General features: G+C 40.8%; 1 protein-coding gene across 7 annotated transcripts in view; it reads left to right on the forward strand.

Moving 5' to 3' along the window:
- Positions 1 to 979: 979 nt before the first annotated feature.
- Positions 980 to 18,016, forward strand: part of ARHGEF40 (Rho guanine nucleotide exchange factor 40) — a 55,521-nt gene continuing 38,484 nt past the window's right edge. For 6 of the 7 annotated variants that reach the window (XM_070726584.1, XM_070726582.1, XM_070726588.1 and 3 more), the window contains exons 1-3: positions 5,781 to 5,840; positions 10,549 to 10,746; positions 12,335 to 14,102. In XM_070726584.1, the coding sequence (XP_070582685.1) occupies positions 5,787 to 5,840; positions 10,549 to 10,746; positions 12,335 to 14,102 (2,020 nt within the window). In that variant the 5' untranslated portion in view covers positions 5,781 to 5,786. Of the gene's footprint in view, positions 1,061 to 5,780; positions 5,841 to 10,548; positions 10,747 to 12,334; positions 14,103 to 18,016 lie in introns of those variants that run through there. The other variant, XM_070726583.1, reaches the window with a different exon arrangement.

An 18,016-nucleotide genomic window follows, 5' to 3' on the forward strand; every position in this document is an offset into this window, starting at 1 on the left:
CTAAATTATGGTTTTGCTGGTATTCACACACACACACACACACACGGAATATATATATATTCCTTTTCATTTATCAACAAAAATAGGTTACATGATGTGCAGAGATTATATATATGTATATGTGTATGTATATGTACATGTATATGTAATATATATAGAATCTTCACATCACGTATCTTAATAGTAATTTAGAAACCAGAAAGATTGAATTCATAGAAAGGTCCCAATAACAGAATCATAATTTGTCCTCAGGGTTTTGCTCACAATCAGCTGATGTTTCAATTACTAAGGCTAGGTTTGGCTTGAGTTAATTTACCATTCATTGCAGAAATCCACAAAATGAATTAAGTAACTAGGTTAAGTTGTGAGAACCCAATCACTGGCTGCAATAAGGTGGAGATCTGCTTTTTCCTTTTAATTCAATCCTCTAATTACTGTACTGCACCACGCCGACTCTCCAAAGATATGGTTTACTTAACATTTTTAAATATTTCTTTCACAGAGAAAACCAAATTTGGGTTTCAAAAAATTGCCAGAACGTAATCCACTTGTCATGAACCAGGTCTTTGGATCTTGCTTGCCGAACACGGAAGTGTGGATCATAATTTTCTCTGATCTGCGAGAAATGCACTCTGCACGAGCTCAGAGACACACCCCTAACTACTTCCGAGCAACATAAAGTGCCGAGTGAACCGTCTGGAGGGTAGACTCGCAATCGAGCTGAAATCTTTTCGAAGGATTCGCGGCTCTCCTTCTCAAGGGTACTTGGAGGCGGAGAACAGAAGCGACGTCCGAGTCTGGTTCCCCCTCCTCTCCTTTCCCCATTCACTCAGTGCTGCCGCAGTCGCGTCTCCACGTGCCCTTGCCCGGGCTTCGGGAGGGACTGCAGCTGTAGGCAGCCGCGGCGTCGGGGGCCAGGATTTTTGCCAGGGGGTGGCTCCAGGCTGGGCTAGCAGGCTGAGGCGGGGAGGGGGGCGCAACGCGCGGAATCTCGACTGGAGGCGGCAGCCACAGATCAGGCGAGTTCGTCCCGTCTACGCGTCCGCCTGACTGCGCCATGGTGAGTTGATCTTTTGCGCGATTTTCCCGGGCAGAGTGGGAGTACAGGGGGGCGGGTGGGAAGGTAACGCTGTCTGCTGGCTATCGCAAAGGGGTGGGCATTGTGATACCTTGTTGTGGGGAGTGCAGCTATGGGAAAGGAATTCCGCCTGGTCACCTTCAAGGACTGAGGCGAGCCCTGGACAAGAGCTGTGGAACCTCGATGGTGTGGAAAGGAGACCCGGGGCGGGTGTTCTAGGGTCGGGCTGTTGTAAGAAACCTTTAACTCAAGAGAATTGGAGGGAGTTATTATCTTGGCGCAGTATATCGCCGAACATTAATTAATTATGTTTAATCGTAAGTAAAGGCTAATGATAGAACAGACTCAAGCGGATGGTAGCAATTCTGCTCTTTCATCAAAATAGTCAAAGAATTGGGTTCCCCCCTCCCCCCGAACAGGCTTATATGAATGAAAAGATGAAGCCCAGACTGTATTTTGTAGTTCTGAATAGGGAGCTAGAAATGACCACGGAATAATTAACGCAGAATACAAAAGTATAATTTTTGAGCCGGTTTGAAGCTCTTTCTTCACATTCCGGTGATTAGCAACTAATATCTCTTTGTGTTTCTACATCTTAATATCAGATAAAATCTCATATAACTTGTACAGTATTTATTATTTGTCTGTTGCCTCTATATTCTGCCTATACTTTGGAAGCTCAAGATAGCATGCTTTATAGCTTTTCTTCTTTTTACCCACCCCAACAACAACCCTATGAGGTAGATTGAACAGAAAGATAATGACTGGCTTCAGACTGCAGTGAGCTCATGGATCTTGAGCCTGCCCCCCCCCCCTTAAACACCACACTATCTGATTTGATTTAATGCTGGCATTTGCTTTGTTTTTTATTTGGCTTTGTGTTTTTATTGATTACATTCATGAAGGAAAAAATACTTTTCTGTTTTGGAAGAGTGGGGTAAATCAAGCATTTGAAAAGCTGGATTTTACTCTGGTGATCTCACCACCAAGTCTTGACCGGGCTATTATTTTAGTTGAACTAAAGTTTGGATGGTTTAAACAGAATAGTTTTAAGCCCTTCAGGATGTAGATAAAACTCTATATGATTCAGGGGAAGGTGAAAAACTGAAGTTGAAAAAAAAAATACAAGAAGATTGATCCGGAGATGGAGTTAGTTTTCATTCAGTATTTTTAAAAAGAACAAATTGCTGAAAAAGACATACGTATATTGTCTCACATGAATACTTTGGAAGCAAAACAGAAACATTTTTTCTTCCCCCTCATTTCTACTTCTTTATTATAGATCCCCACCAGCTGTTTCCCCAGTTCTGGGAACTGGAATGCATGGGTGAGATAATCTTGGGGCCTAATAGTGATGGGAAAGAAAATATTTTGGGGGGAAAGCTAGAACCCCAGAAATGGTTGGTGTGAATTGGATCAAAAATGTATTTAGGCGGCTTCGTTTCCAGTTTATACTCCTTTCACCTCAATATGCATAGACCAAACTGCCTGACTATTGAAGAAAGGCTTCAAGTTTCTTGCACATGTTTGGTAGAGCTTCAATTGTGGTCTTAACTAGCCAAATTCTTTTTGGTTAACTAGGCACACTGACAGTACGACTATCTATATTGTGACTTCTGTGCTTACGCTGTGCTCATAGACTTTTTTTTTTAAAGGACTGCACCTTTTTTCAATGCTTGAGGTGTCAAAAACAAAACCACAGCTTATGGCAGAGCATAGGTCTTGAAAGGAGAAAGGGCAAAGTTGCAACCAAGGCAAAAAGGAACAGACAATAGCACATAGAAAAAGCAATATGTATAACTGAAGATTGAGAATGCTATTTCAAGTCAGAAAAGACAACACTGAGTAAACTAATAAATAATCTGGGTTAACACATATTTAGCTAAAATGTGATTCGCTTGTTGCATAAGTACAATCATTGGTTTGCTATACCATGATATACTGGAGCCTGTCTATTTTGTAAACCACAGGGACTGAGTTTATCCAGAATGGTATTAAGCCCAAACTAAACAAAACCTATTATGGCTTAGCCTTAGTGTAATGCACGAACCCACTCTATATTTGGCCAAATATAAAATAATTTTCAATAATTTTGTGCATATTTTGTCTGTTATGGTGACAATTCTTAACTTCAACCCAAAGTATCTAAGGGATTAAATTTATTGTGGAGATTCATAAAGGAAAAAAGCACTACAATTATTCAACCAGGCCAGTTCATAGGTAATTTTTCAAGGTTTCTTTTTCACTATGGAAACCACTTCTAGGTATGCAAACGTTTGCAGAAGTGTAATCATGATAACCAATGATGCATGAATATCCCAACCACAATTTTGAGTTTAAGGTGATGCTTTCCAAAGATGAGTGAGCCAGAAATATATTTGGAAAGAAAGAATAATTTAAAGGAAAAATAACAAATCCTGTAACCTAGATTACTGTTGCATTAATAGCAAAGATATTCTTCATTGGGGATATATTTTTGATAATATATTAATAATTAAAAATAAACAGGATTTTAGATTTGTAAAATTTATTGCCTTATAAGAAACATTTGCAAAGCAAATTCATGAAATCAAATATGATTTACCAGCAGTACTTCTAGCATTCGTAAGACTGGAAAGGAATTGTTTTTACCTGGACATCTGTCTGACAGCCTACAGTGTTTTTGAGCTCCAAGCCAGTGGGGATAAGCAATTTAAATAATTTCTGTTTAGAACAGCAGACAGTATTTATGAGTAAGAAGAAAGTTGTCTAAAGTCTGGCCAGGAAGCTAAATCAGCTCTAGTCTGATTTATAAAAAGAGTAGTTTGCAACTTTTAAATTAAATGAAAGATATCCCCCTTTTTTGGTAATAATACAAATAAAAAGTAAGATACCCACTTGCTCATTTTACTGTCACTCACTGGGCTTAAGATCTTATTGCTTTTAAGAACAAAATGCAAGCATTGATTCCTGATCTGATTAAACCAGGCAGTTCTTAGAAAAGATCATGGTTATTGTTCATATCTAAGGAGAAGGGAGCAAAAGATAATCTGAGAAATGAAGGATCATCATGCTTTGAGCAGTTTTGCACCATCCAACAAAGTTTATAATGCTTTGCCCCACTGAAAACTGTTACTGTGCTTGAAAAGACCCTGCGCTTGAGAAATGGGTGGTTGAAATGGACCTATGAGAGAGAATTTCTGATTTGCAGAAACAAAATTGACTCCACGTATAATTTAAACTATAGTGAACAAAGTTGGAAATAATCAGAAACACATTTTTGGGGAGTACGTATCATGTATGTGGAAGGAAGTCAAAGCAAATTCAGTTCTGCAATCAATTTGTGAACACAAAATTCTTTTTAAGTACACGTGATTTGTACTTGGGTCTTGGGTATTTTCTTAAAAAAAACAAGTCCAAAGTAAACTGCAAATCTGAAGTAATCTCTATATTTCTTTAGAAAACAAGCAGTGCAATTTTTCAATGGTTATGTATGTGAGTTTTCATCAGTTTCAAATGAATGCACTATGTGGAGTCACTGAGAGAGGAGATAAAGTGGTGAACGATAATATGTCCATAATTCATGTACCGGTAAGTTCACTAGCAAGCCATTTTAATTAAGAGGCTTTCAGCCTCTCCTCTTTGTGGGTCCTGGGAATAATAATTGAAAAGACTTCTTGTGAAGATTGTTGAGGTAATGAGTTTGAATATTCTGAGAACCACACTAAAGATGTATCCCTCCCCCTTTTAATCTAGTAAAGGGGAAGTTGGTTGCAGTAATCCTTGATTTATGACCACAAGTGGGAGATGAACTCCCATTGCTAAATGAGGTGGCTGTTAAATGAATCACATCTGATTTTATGACTATTTTTTCCTCAGTTGTTAAGTGAATCCAGCTTTCCCCTTTGACTTTGCTTTTGGAAACTGCCTGGGAACATCACAAAGGCAATCCCATGACCCCATGATGGTCATAAGTATATGTTGATAGCCAAGCACCTGAATTTTGATCCCATAACCATGAGAATTGAGTGATAGCTTTAAGTACAGGGATTTGTCATTAGTAAGCTTAATCACCAGTATACAGAGACAGTAATAGTCTACTAACAATTGATAACTTTCATTATTATGGGAAAGATTAGCCCTGATGTCTCGGAATCATTGCTGGAGAAGGACAAAGTATTGGTTAACATTGGTTGGCTAACATTGACTGGTTCAAGGTTGACTCAGCTTTTACGAGTTCGGTAAAATGAGGACCCAGATTGTTGGGACAGTATGCTGACTCTGTAAACTGCTTAGAGAGGGGCTGTTAAACACTGTGAAGTGGCATATAAGTCTAAGTGCTATTATTGTTGTTATTGGGAACTAGTGGCTAGCCAGAAGATACTGAACAGCATCTTTCAATATTTATTACAGTAGATATGTTTCAGTGACATTTGGAAAACAGCAAATATCATACAATGGTTAAGTGCCATATGGTTAGCTGTAACCATTCCATTATAAAAGTATAAAAGACATTGCATTATAGCATTTAGTATAAAATAATTGCATTATAGCATTTAGGTTGGCTTTTAGATTAGAGGAGAACTAGTTTAAAAACATGCTGCTTGGCTTTGGAGCATTTTGTGGCTGTGCATAGCACACTGAGCTGTATAAATACAAAGCATCCATAGTTTAACCTAGCAGATTGTGCAATGACAATCTGTATGATTACTTTCCAGACAAGCATGTTATGGAAATCCGGTCCTTTGAATCGGTGAGCAAAGCATGGATAAGCTCAGCATGGGTAAATATATTGTGCAAACTCAGCGATTGTTTTTCTCTTTAATAAAAGTGCCTCCCAGGATGGCTATCAAAGAATGTCTGTATGTGGAATGAGGAAAATGTCTTTTTGTCCTTCATTTCAAACAGTAAAATGTCTTTGAACAATCTCCCAACAATTAGGAATCAAACTTGCAAGTTAAACTATTTGACTTCAGATCTGTCCTCGTGTCGCAGGGGTGTGTGGAGAAGCTAATTTTACTTACATTAATAATCATACTGACAGAAATATGTATGCCTGTGTGTGGCCATGATTCCAGTATAATTATTCTAAAATAAGACAGTTGCTTTCGGCAAAAGCTTCCCCCCCCCCCATCAATCCTTTCATTTAGTATTTTGTAGCTGCCCGTTTTGTATTTTGTAGTGGCCTTCCTTTCTTCCAGGAAGGTAGACAGGAGGATTCTGTGTCATTCAAAAGCTAGCTGTTACTATGACACTGTGTTACTCTAATAAAAAAATAAAGTTCTGTGTTAGCAAATACTTCAGAAGAAAAGGATTTAGGGGTAGTGATTTCTGACAGTCTCAAAATGGGTGAACAGTGCAGTCAGGCGGTAGGGAAAGCAAGTAGGATGCTTGGCTGCATAGCTAGAGGTATAACAAGCAGGAAGAGGGAGATTATGATCCCGCTATATAGAATGCTGGTGAGACCGCATTTGGAATACAGTACTGTGTTCAGTTCTGGAGACCTCACCTACAAAAAGATATTGACAAAATTGAACGGGTCCAAAGACGGGCTACAAGAATGGTGGAAGGTCTTAAGCATAAAATGTATCAGGAAAGACTTAATGAACTCAATCTGTATAGTCTGGAGGACAGAAGGGAAAGGGGGGACATGATCGAAACATTTAAATACTGTATATTAAAGGGTTAAATAAGGTCCAGGAGGGAAGTGTTTTTAATAGGAAAGTGAACACAAGAACAAGGGGACACAATCTGAAGTTGGGGGAAAGATCAAAAGCAACATGAGAAAATATTATTTTACTGAAAGAGTAGTAGATCCTTGGAACAAACTTCCAGCAGACGTGGTAGATAAATCCACAGTAACTGAATTTAAACATGCCTGGGATAAACACATATCCATCCTAAGATAAAATACAGAAAATAGTATAAGGGCAGACTAGATGGACCAGGAGGTCTTTTTCTGCCGTCAGACTTCTATGTTTCTATGTTTCTAAAGTGAGGTATAGTGGGCTATGTCTTGAGCAACTGCAGAGAAACCCAGGTTCTATTCTCCTTCTCCAACTTTCCGTCTCCTATCAATAATTCACCAACATTTGGGACGACTGAGCATATTTAGTCCTAATATGTTCCCTCCCCACATATACCCTCACCAAAAATTTAATCCCGCACATCTTGGGGTTTCACAGAACTTTTTTCCTCTGCAGGGGTAGCATCTTTTGCCTGCCAAGATATTCACTAGGGGGAATAATCACTGGTAATAGTAGATGGAAATATAAATAATCTGTTTTCTCTGTGTCTGAGTGAATGGGGGCTGGATATTGGCAGTAATGCTTGGGGAAGATCTGTCTGTGTTTCCATCAGCCACGCTTCTCACGTGGATCTGTCTGCCTTGCACACACTCCAGGACCCCTGAGCCAAGAAGGGGCCCCCCCACTCTTCCTGCCAGTGTCTGGGTCTGAAGGGGAGGGGAATTGCCTCTTCCTGTCAGGGATATAAAACTCAAGCTTGGCTGACTTCAAGTCTGTATTTTCCTTCCCCTTTGCCAGAAAGTGGCGAGAGAGAGAGAAGTTTGCGTGTGCATTGGGTTGGGTGGTGGTGATAGAATTTGGGACCTTTGTGCCTCCACCTTTTTTACAAAATAGTTTCTTTCAACTCAAGTTTCAATTAGGGGCGGGAGAGTCCCAGGAAAGCAACCAGATTCTTGACTTTAAACTTCTTTGTGGGAAAAGGACCACTTTCCTCTCTCTCTCTCTGTGTGTGTGTGTGTGTGTGTGTGTGTATGGAGGGGAGGGCTCTTGGGAAAGGACTTCCATCCCCCCAGGGCACAACACCTATTTTGCATGTAAAAGTGCTGGAGTACTGCCTTGCCTTTCAGTTAAACAATCTGAAATAGCAGAAGGTTCTTTAAGAACTTTCTATATGAAGAACTGCGCTGTCTTAATTGGGAACAGCAGTGTCTGCCTCAGGCAAATACAGTGTTGACAAAATACATTCAGTCCCTGACTTAACAACCATTCATTTCGCCATTGTTTGAAGTTTTTACAGTGGCACCAAAAAAAAAAAGACTGGTCCTCATACTTACAACTATGGCAGCATTCTCACAGACACATGATCCCAATTGGGGTCCTTGGCGACCATAATATATTTATGAAGGTTCCAGCATCCCTGGGTTATGTGACTGCCATTTTGAACCTTTCCAAATGGCTTTTGACAAGCAAAGTCAATGGGGGAAGCTGAATTCACTTAATGACCTCATGCTCAGTGGCAGCATGATTCATTTAATTGATCCCAATGGGATTTGTAAGTTAAGGACTGCCTGTAGTGTAGAAATTCTCAGATTCTTCATCATTGTGTTAAAACACAAGGACACCAATAGACACTGGAAGAAAACCTATAGCTGATTATGCTTAATCCATGCCAAAATTAGGTTATTCTCAGGCTGCATTAAATATCTTCCTGTGTAGACATGGTTTAACCATTGGCCATACTGTTACCTCCATTGTTTTTTAATCACTCTGCCCGATGAAAAAGTTCTTGAAGTTTCAAAGCTACCCCATGATTTCCGAACATTGAGTTGGCTCAAACATGCTAGTTTGTACAGATTCAGTTGGTTTAATAATAAAACATTTCTTTATTACAGATTCCCCCCCCCTTACAACCAGCATGACTGCATTTGTTTTTGGAATATTACTGGGTTTTCCAGATATCTGAATTATTGGCTTGAATCCACTAAATGCTGTTTTTATTTCTGTATATCACCGATAATACTGCATATACTTATCTTTAATTTTGTAAGTAGAGGTCTTCAAACTTGGCAACTTTAAGTCTTGTGGACTTCAACTCCCAGAATTCTCCAGCCAGTATAGCTTCAAGTTGAAGTCTACAAGTCTTAAAATTACCAATTTTGAAGATCTCTGTGTTAAGGAGCATCAATTTATCTCTCATAGATGAAAGGGCATTCAGACTGAATTTCAGTTCAACAATCCTTATTTTGGAAAGTGTTGGTATTAAAAAATATTCCAGTCTCTCATACAAGGCTGGACCTTGCAGCCTAAGACATAATAATGTTGCTTTCTCCTTTAACCAAATAGGATGTTTAGTTACCCAAAAGTGGTTGTGTTATTTCTAAAAACATGGCAAAATAATAACAAGCTTTCATTCCTCCCCCAAACAAAACAGTCCATAACAAAAATAAATGAGCTGATTTTAAAAACAAATTTCAAATCAGTTTCTTGAAGTTGCTCTCCTACTATTTCCTAATGGCGAAACTAGTTCTTCTACTAGAATAAAAGTTCTTTTATTTATGTTTTTGTAATTTTTAAAAAAACCTTGCTGATATTATGTAAGGTGTTGAAATAATGGACATAAAGAAAAGACTGCTGCTACAAAATGACTCCATATCTTGCCTTCTATTCACCATCAGGCAGTTTCGCCAGATAGCTGTAAAAAGGACAAAGTAAATTAAGTTTAACAGTGGTTTTGCTTCTCTCTTTCAAATGAGCATTTGGAAGTGTAACTGCTATAAAATACAACCACACATTTTCATGCCCTAAGTTTAATAAGATTTTCTTTGTCTAATCATCACATCAAGGTCCAGGCTAGCCGTAGATTTTGCAGTGTTCAAGAACAAAGAAACAATCAGGAAAGACTAAATAAAATTATTTAATTATTATTACTTATTAAAATAATAGAAGCATGGCAAGGATACACAGATTTCCCTGCAGCGCCTTTCTGTGTGGGAGTTGAATCCAGGGAATGCCTGTGAAAAAAATGCTAGGTTTAAGGCACAATGGTTGTTTCTCTTGCTGTTGCCCCCTTCTTCTTTTACTCTCTCTCTCTCTCTCACACACACACACACTCCCCCTCTGCCTCCCCCCTCCCTCTCTGTATTCCCCCTCTCTCCTCCCCCCAATTTCCTTTGCTGGGTGGAGCTGCGGAAGGAATGAGCTCACAGCTGCTAATGTATTCCAGATGGAACCTCCGCTCTCCATATTCCTTGGCGCCTTTCCAAGCCGTTTTCATTCTTGCTGCCCCCTCATGCCCTCTGCTCTTTTTACACACTGCCGGTCTCTATGCACATTGCCCTGAGCAATTTCCTGGCTGCCCCTTGTTCCTTTTGACACATCACTAGGGGGCAGTGGTCTTCCTCCAGGCATAAAATGTGACCAGCAGTTCCTTGCTGCAGGTAACCATAACAACCTGGCTCTTCCCTTTAATTGGCTGAGCGAGGCAATGAAAGGACATCAAATAGAAAAGGTGGAAGGCAAGAGGTCCTAGTGCTAGGGCAGCATCACGAGGTATGAGATACACAGAAATAACAAAACTACGAGGGGCGTTCATTGCATTGGGGCAAGAAGGGAACAGTTGCAATTATTTAGGCATAGATAAAGGAAACAGCACTTGTTTCATGGCATAGTTTCAGGGAGATTGAGCTGGTAAAAGGCTCCTAAAGGTTCATGCTCCCCCCACTTACATATTCTTTGTTTTTTCAGGAACCTGAGCCTGTGGAAGAATGTGTCCAGAGCACACTGGCCGCCTTGTACCCTCCTTTCGAAGCCACGGCCCCTACCCTTCTGAGTCAAGTCTTCGAAGTGCTGGAGCGGACGTACCAACATGATGCACTGCGCTACACCCTTGACTTCCTTGTTCCTGCCAAGCACATATTGGCCCGCATCCAGAGTGAAGCCTGTGTGAGCTCCTGCTTTGGTTTGGCTCTCTGTTTGTCTGGAGTACTTCTGAACAGGAAATCTAGCTTGCCAGTGTGGGGCAATAGAGAAACAATCCGTGCTGGTGCCAAATCCCATAGTGGCTCTGTGTGAGAGTTAGCTAGGCCATCGGTGGCCCTCCAGAGGGTGTTGAAATTCATCCCCCATCAATTTCCATAAACGTTATCCAATACTTGGAGGGCCACAGCTTCTCTAATCTAAATTTAAGTACAGTATAGGAAAATTTTATTTAATTCCTGGTTATTTTAAAAATTATAGGTATGCTCTATTTATTGCCACAGTTGAGCCCAGAATTTTGTTTTCTAAATTGTGGCCATAACTTGAGTCACCATGCCATTAGATTTGATTTTATGATCATTTTTATGATGGTCAGTAAGTGAGTCACCATAATTGTTACATGACTCAAGTAAATCCAGCTTATCCAACGGTTGCTTTGTTGTTGTTTTTGCTGTAAACAGCAAAAAGAAAAAAATTGGAAAATGTGATCATGTGCCACTGTGACTGGTTGTAAATATGAGCCGATTGCTAAGTGCCTAAAATGAAGTCACAAGAACAGAGGTGGTGTAGCAGTCATAACTGTCAGGACAGTTGTGAATAACATTTTTAGAATTTGTCATAGCTTGCTAAAGGACTGGTAGGAAGTTAAGAACTACCTGTATTATATTCCCACGTTTTCTTACAGTAACTCCTTCATAAGTAAACTTATACGGCAAGCAAGTATTAGCAAAGTGGATTTTGGGTGGCATATAGATGTCAACATTCTTTGATTGGAGAATCTTAAAAAAATGTTATGCAAAGCAGCTTTCCCCCTCTCCCGTATCCCCTTATGCACTCCTGTCCTTCTGTTATTTGGCAATTTTAGTTTCTGTGCAGAATTATAATCGAGTTCCTCATCATGGTGAAAAGGCCAGAAATGAGCTAAGCTAGGAGATGCTTGTTGTTTCTACATGGTGGGAAGAAAAAGAATTATATACTACCCATTAATGCAATATTGGTAATTGTATACAGGCAGTCCTTGACTTATGACCATATTGAGCCCAAAGATTTTGTTGCTAAGTGAGAAATAGGTTAAGTGAGTTTTGGCCTATTTTATGACTTTTGTTTAAGTGAATTACTGCAGTTGCCAAATTACTAATTAGTAATCCGGTTGTTAAGTATATCTGGGTTCCCCATTGACTTGGCTTATCAAAAGGTCACAAAAGATGATCACATGACCCTGGGACACTGCAATCATCATAAACATGAAGCAGTTATCTACCATCCAAATGTAAATCACATGATCCTAGGACACTGCAGTTGTCATATACATCAAGCAATTGTCAATCATCCAAATGTAAATCACGTGACTCTGAGGATGCTGCAACAGTCATAAGTGTGAAAAATGATCATAAGTCATTTTTTTTGGTGCTGTTGTAACTTCGAACGGTCACTAAATGAACTGTTGTAAATCAAGCATTACCTGTACAGTATATAGATTCCTGGATTCTGTATTTCTTAATGTAACATCTAGCTGACTTCCTTTTCTCCTCTTCTCTCTTTCTCTCTTCCTCAGGCTCAGTATAGTGGCTTTGTCTTTTGCCACGAAGGTTGGCCCCTGTGCCTTCATGAAAAAGTCCTTGTCCAGCTGGGCTCCTTGCCATGGCAACACTTGAGTCCCGGGGATTTCTACTTGCAAGTGGTGCCTCACCGGGAATGTGCTCCTCGCCTTGTCCTGAAATGCCTCTCGCTGGAGGGCCGGGGAGTGCAGGAGTTGCCTGTGTCTCCTGACTCCTATCGATTCCTGTTCACCATTGAATGGCTTAATGGCATCAACAAAGAACGTAGAGTAGGGCGTCTGGAACGCTGCTTGCTGGCAGCTGGAGAAAAAGTGCTGAGCTTGCCCTGGGCTGAGCTTGTGTATCCTCAGTTTGTGCACAAAGATGGATTTATCGTGGGGCATCACTGCCCTGCAGATTTGACTCCCGAGGTCCTGGGGGCAAGGAGTCCTGGTGACGGACGTCATTCTGGTGGAGAGAACCGGGAATCTGAGGGAGAGTACGTTCATCTCTTGGACGTCAGCCCTACCTTGCATCAAGCACCTAGAATCCCACAACCTTGTACTGCCCAGATTCAGACAATGCCTGCTCGAAAGGGACATAACAAAAATAGGAACCGGCGCCACCGAGCCTGGCTCCATCATAAGTCAGGCTGTGGGGAAAACTTCGCTTTGCGACATGCTTGCAAAACTGAGGAGGCAGAGAAGTCTAGCCAGGAGAAAGGAATCCAGGATGAGAAGGTAGCTCAGCTTACATCAAATCCTAGCCCAGCTTTGGACCCAGTCTTAGAAAGTCCCGGAGCAGTTGGGAATTTGTTTCCTAAACAACTGGAGGAAAACCTAGATCCCATTGAAACAAAACCATCACCCATTCTGATTAGTAGTGATGCCGTTGCTGAAGATACAGTTCTAGGGAAAGAAGAATTGCTTGAATCCATTCACCAAGATCCAACTCCTCCTAAGGAGGACAGCAAGGAAAGCCATTGTCCAGCTTTAGCAACTCCAAAACGTACCGGCAAGGGAAACCGGAGGAAAAAGAAAGGGGCTGGGAAAGGGGCTGGTGGTCGGATTAAACAGGGGTCAGATTCTGCTAACCAAGAAATAGAAAGTTCTGATCTTAAAACAGGTGCTGAAAAGGAGGAGGCCTGCACTGGTCCAGGAGAACAGGATTCTGGGACCAGAAGTGTTTATATTGGTACCACAGATCCAGACAACATTGAAGTATCCTGTGTTGATATCACAGAGTGCGACAATGCTCCAAATGGCGATGACACCCAAGAGAAAGGTAGAATCGCAGGAGACCAAAGCTTTGAAACTGGAGGGGAAGGAGCCAACAATGCTGACTTAGCTGCCAGCACCGGAGACTGTATTGCTAGTGCTACAGAGCAAGAAGACAGCACAGAAAAATGTACCATTGGTGACAATGAAGGCAGCTGTGGAGAAGGAAACATGGAAGGCCCAAAATGTAACAATGAAGAGCCAAATGCTAAACCCGACACTAGTGAACCAAGAATTGGTACGGAGGAGGTGAGTGTCCAAGAAAAAGAAGTGGAGATTTCTGAAGACCAATGTATCGTGGAACAGGGTCTCGACAGCAAAGAACCAGGACTTACTGACTTGCCAAGTAACAATGAATTAGCAAGTGTCGATAGGAAAGAAGAGGCCGTAGGCATAGCAGCTGATCAGGGTCCTGGGGAAATACAAAATTCCCTTTTACCCACGGTGGCTCGTCTTGGGGAATCTGTAAACTGGAATCTTCTTCAATCGGGAGTTTTTGCTCTGACAGGTAAGTCATCAAGTGATAATCATCTGGAGATGTTGAAGTTGATTTGTTTTCCCCTTCTAATAAATCTTCAAAAAGAAGTATTAGAAAATTGAATCTCTAATCTGGCATTCCCTGATCTGGATGTCTCAATTGTTGGATTACTCTCCCAAAAGAGTATTTCTAACCAATGTGGCCAATAATTATCTGATTAGGAATTCTCAAAATCCAATACACATGGAGAGCTGCAGATTGATTAATGCTTTTCTAGTGCTTTGATGGTTATCCACAACAGTATGGCAATGTAGAATCAGAGTAAATTAACTTGATTTCATTGAGGGTTGTGTTTGACCTAGGGGGGCTGGGATGGGCGTGACTGGGTTGAGTGTGGCAAGCTCACTCATGTCGGGGGCACCTGTAGTGGCCTGAGCACTCTGGCAGTGAAAATGGACTCACGAGCTCCGTTTTTGGCTGCGGTGGCCGACTGCAACCCTCTGCCAGCGAAAATGGATCTTGGAAGGGCCGTATGAGGTTTCCAGGGTGGCTCTGCAGGCAAAATCGAAGCACCCAGCAGACTCATCCGGCCCATGGACCTTGAATTTGACATCCCTGGTCTAGAGCATCTCTACTCTAAATAGCACAGTATTTGCATTTGCTGTTTAGAAAATATTAACTGCCTCTTCCTAAAAAGTATCTGCACTTTTTTCGTTATATTTTTCCCACTTTGGATTTTGTGTATTTCAAAATACTGAGGTTGGAATAACCTTTGTCCCCAACATGCTTATTTTCTTTGACTTTTCAAGGCAAAGCAGCTCTTTGCTGCCTGCCCCTCTGCTCCACTACGTAGGATTGAACTAGATGTCACAATTAAGAAACATTGACCAGCTGGAGTGAAGTTAGTGGGATAACTTCATGAGATAATGGGTAAAGACAATGGAGAAAAAGATTTTGGATGCCATTAATCATAGATGGTTTGCTTTTGGAGAAGGGGCATAAAATGGCACTGATAGAAATATATTTTACTGATACTGTATTATGAAGGCTGATGGGTAAATGCATTATTCAGTTTTAATTCCTGTCAGTGGAGTTTGTGCAGGATGACACTCTAATGGATTGTTCATTTTATTCCTGGGGATGTTGTGAGCAGTGACTCCAAACAGCATAACCAGAAGTGAAGGATGTTGGGAATTATAGTTCAGGTACATCATATAGAGGGTAATTATTTATTTAGTGGTGCAGTCAACCTTTTGTACTTGTGAGCAGTAAAATAACTTGGGGCAATCCAGATTGCAATTCCAGCAACACGACTTAACTGAAAAATTACATATATAGTTTATGTAACTATATATTTATATATATATATATATATAGTTTATATAAACTTTACGAATTGTGTATTTAGCTCAACAAACCATAGCTTCAGATTGCAGCCCAAAACTTTCCTGTGAATATCAACATTATAAAATGAGTCTCTGCAGGCTCTTCCAACAACTTGTCCTTTAACCAACATTTTTGCCATCTTACTAAACATCACGAGGACTGAGTGAGGCAAGCCTGGGTCCTCGCCACATCACAACAGTCTGCAGAAACCACTCTCTTGCCTCAAGCACCAAATACAACCCAGAATGACACCAGGGCCTGATCATGTTACTGAAGGCCTCTGGCTTTCAAAACAGGAGGCAGGCCTCCCTGAGGGGGTACTGCATAGAAAGTGTAAACAAAGAGAGATTTGGAAATAAGGGGAAAATAAACAAGAATGAAGAAAACTTGAAAAGGAAGCACCAGACTGATGACTCCATTTCCCAAAAAGTCAATTAATGTCACTTACTAGAATCCTTTAGTTTTGTGAACATCACCCTAAAACCTGGATATACATGTGGTCCTCACTTCAAGAACAGTAATTGAGGTCAGAATTTCCATCCCTAAGTGACAGAATCATAAAGAGTAACAACATTGCCATGCTGCTTGGCTGTGGAAATTCTAGCACTTCTGATTGGCATCATTAAGCAAATATTTAAGTTGTTATGCAATGATGTTAAGATTTTTGTAATTTCTTACTGGCATCCCCATTGACTCTGCTTGTAAGAAGTTGGCAAAGACCATTGCAAATGTGAGCAGGTAACCATGGGGTTCACCATGGCATAAATATGAAGATTGGTTGTAACTACCACTCTTTCAACACTGTTCTGAGTTCAGATGTGGTTGTTAAATAAAGATAATCTGTAGTAACATTCAGTATGTCATCCCTAGATGGTCCGCAAACAAGAGTTGAACAGATAGCCATTCATGTTCATTGCTCCCTCAACCAACTTGCCAGAGAGGCCATGCTTTTTAAATAAGGAGATTTTTTTAAATAAGTTTTTTTTTTAACAAACGTATCAATGTGTGAACATTTTAATACAAATAAAATAGATTCTAATAGCCGTTATGTTCTGCAGAATTTTCCAATTTTCATCCTATCAATTTTGGTCTGGGAGATGCTGCAGTAATACTAAAAACAGCCCAGTTGGAGCAAACTAATACTTGATTTGGTTCAGTGTCCTGTTGCCAGTATTCCAATCATATGGATGCCTCATTAACTAGTGGAATGACTTTTCTTCAGAAGTTGTGGATGCTTCGTCATTGGAGGTTTTTAAGAGACTGGACAGAAACATAGAAACATAGAAGTCTGACGGCAGAAAAAGACCTCATGGTCCATCTAGTCTGCCCTTATACTATTTTCTGTATTTTATCTTAGGATGGATATATGTTTATCCCAGGCATGCTTAAATTCAGTTACTGTGGATTTATCTACCACGTCTGCTGGAAGTTTGTTCCAAGGATCCACTACTCTTTCAGTAAAATAATATTTTCTCATGTTGCTTTTGATCTTTCCCCCAACTAACTTCAGATTGGTTGTCTGGAACAATACAGGATCTACTTGTCTGGAACAATACAGGATCTACTGCATCAGCAGAGGGTTGGACTAGAAGACTTTCCAACTCTGTTATTCTGTTAAGTCAGTGATGGCGAACCTTTTTCCCCTCGGGTGCCAAAAGGGCATGTGTACGCACTGTTGAGAATGCGCTAGTGTCCACGCCCATAATTCAATGCCTGGGGAAGGTGGAAACCGTTTCCTCTACCCCCCAGAGGCCATCTGGAGACTGGAAACAGCCTGTTTCCCAACTTCTGGTGGGCTCAGTAGGCTTGTGTTTCGCCCTCCCCTGGCTCCAAAGGCATCCCTGGAGCTGGGGGAGGGTAAAATGTCCTCTCCCATCCCCCTGGAAGCCAAAAACACCTTCCCAGAGCCTCTATGCAAGCCAAAAATCTGCTGGCTGTCAAACACATGCACATTGGAGCCAAGCTAGGGCAACCCCTACCATATTTATTTACTTGGAGTATAAGACACATCTTTCCCCCCTCTAAAAGAGGGGGGAAATGTTAGTGCGTCTTGTACACCGAATACAGCCATTTTTGCTGTCTCAAAGCCCCGGCCCCTGCCTGCAGAGAGCTTTTAGGGAATGGCAAAAATGCCCCTTTTTAAAAAAACAAATGGGCCATTTTTCACAAAAATGGGGTGGGCAAAGGCTCTGGGGAGCCTGCAGAGAGGTCCTGGGGAGTGGGGGAAGGCAAAAATGCCTCCTCTTTTGCAAAAAAACAGGTAAAATCCACCTTGTTTATCACAAAAATGGGGGCATTTTTGCCATTTTCCAGCGCCCAGGAACTCCCTGCAGGATTCGCAGATCCTTTGCCCACGCAAATTTTGCAAAAAAAAAAAAAAAAGGGTGAAGAATGACCATTTTTTTGCAAAAATGGGGCTGTTTTTGCTTTCTAATTGCTCCGTCTAACATGACTAGAAAAAGAATTCTGGGAGCTGAAGTCTACTACTCTTAAAACTGTCAAGTTTGAAGACCCTTGAGTTAAGAATTAGACATGCTATGGTATTCAAAGTTTAAGAC

Source organism: Erythrolamprus reginae, chromosome Z, assembly GCF_031021105.1.
Source record: "Erythrolamprus reginae isolate rEryReg1 chromosome Z, rEryReg1.hap1, whole genome shotgun sequence".
NCBI classification, from domain to species: Eukaryota; Metazoa; Chordata; class Lepidosauria; order Squamata; family Dipsadidae; genus Erythrolamprus; species Erythrolamprus reginae.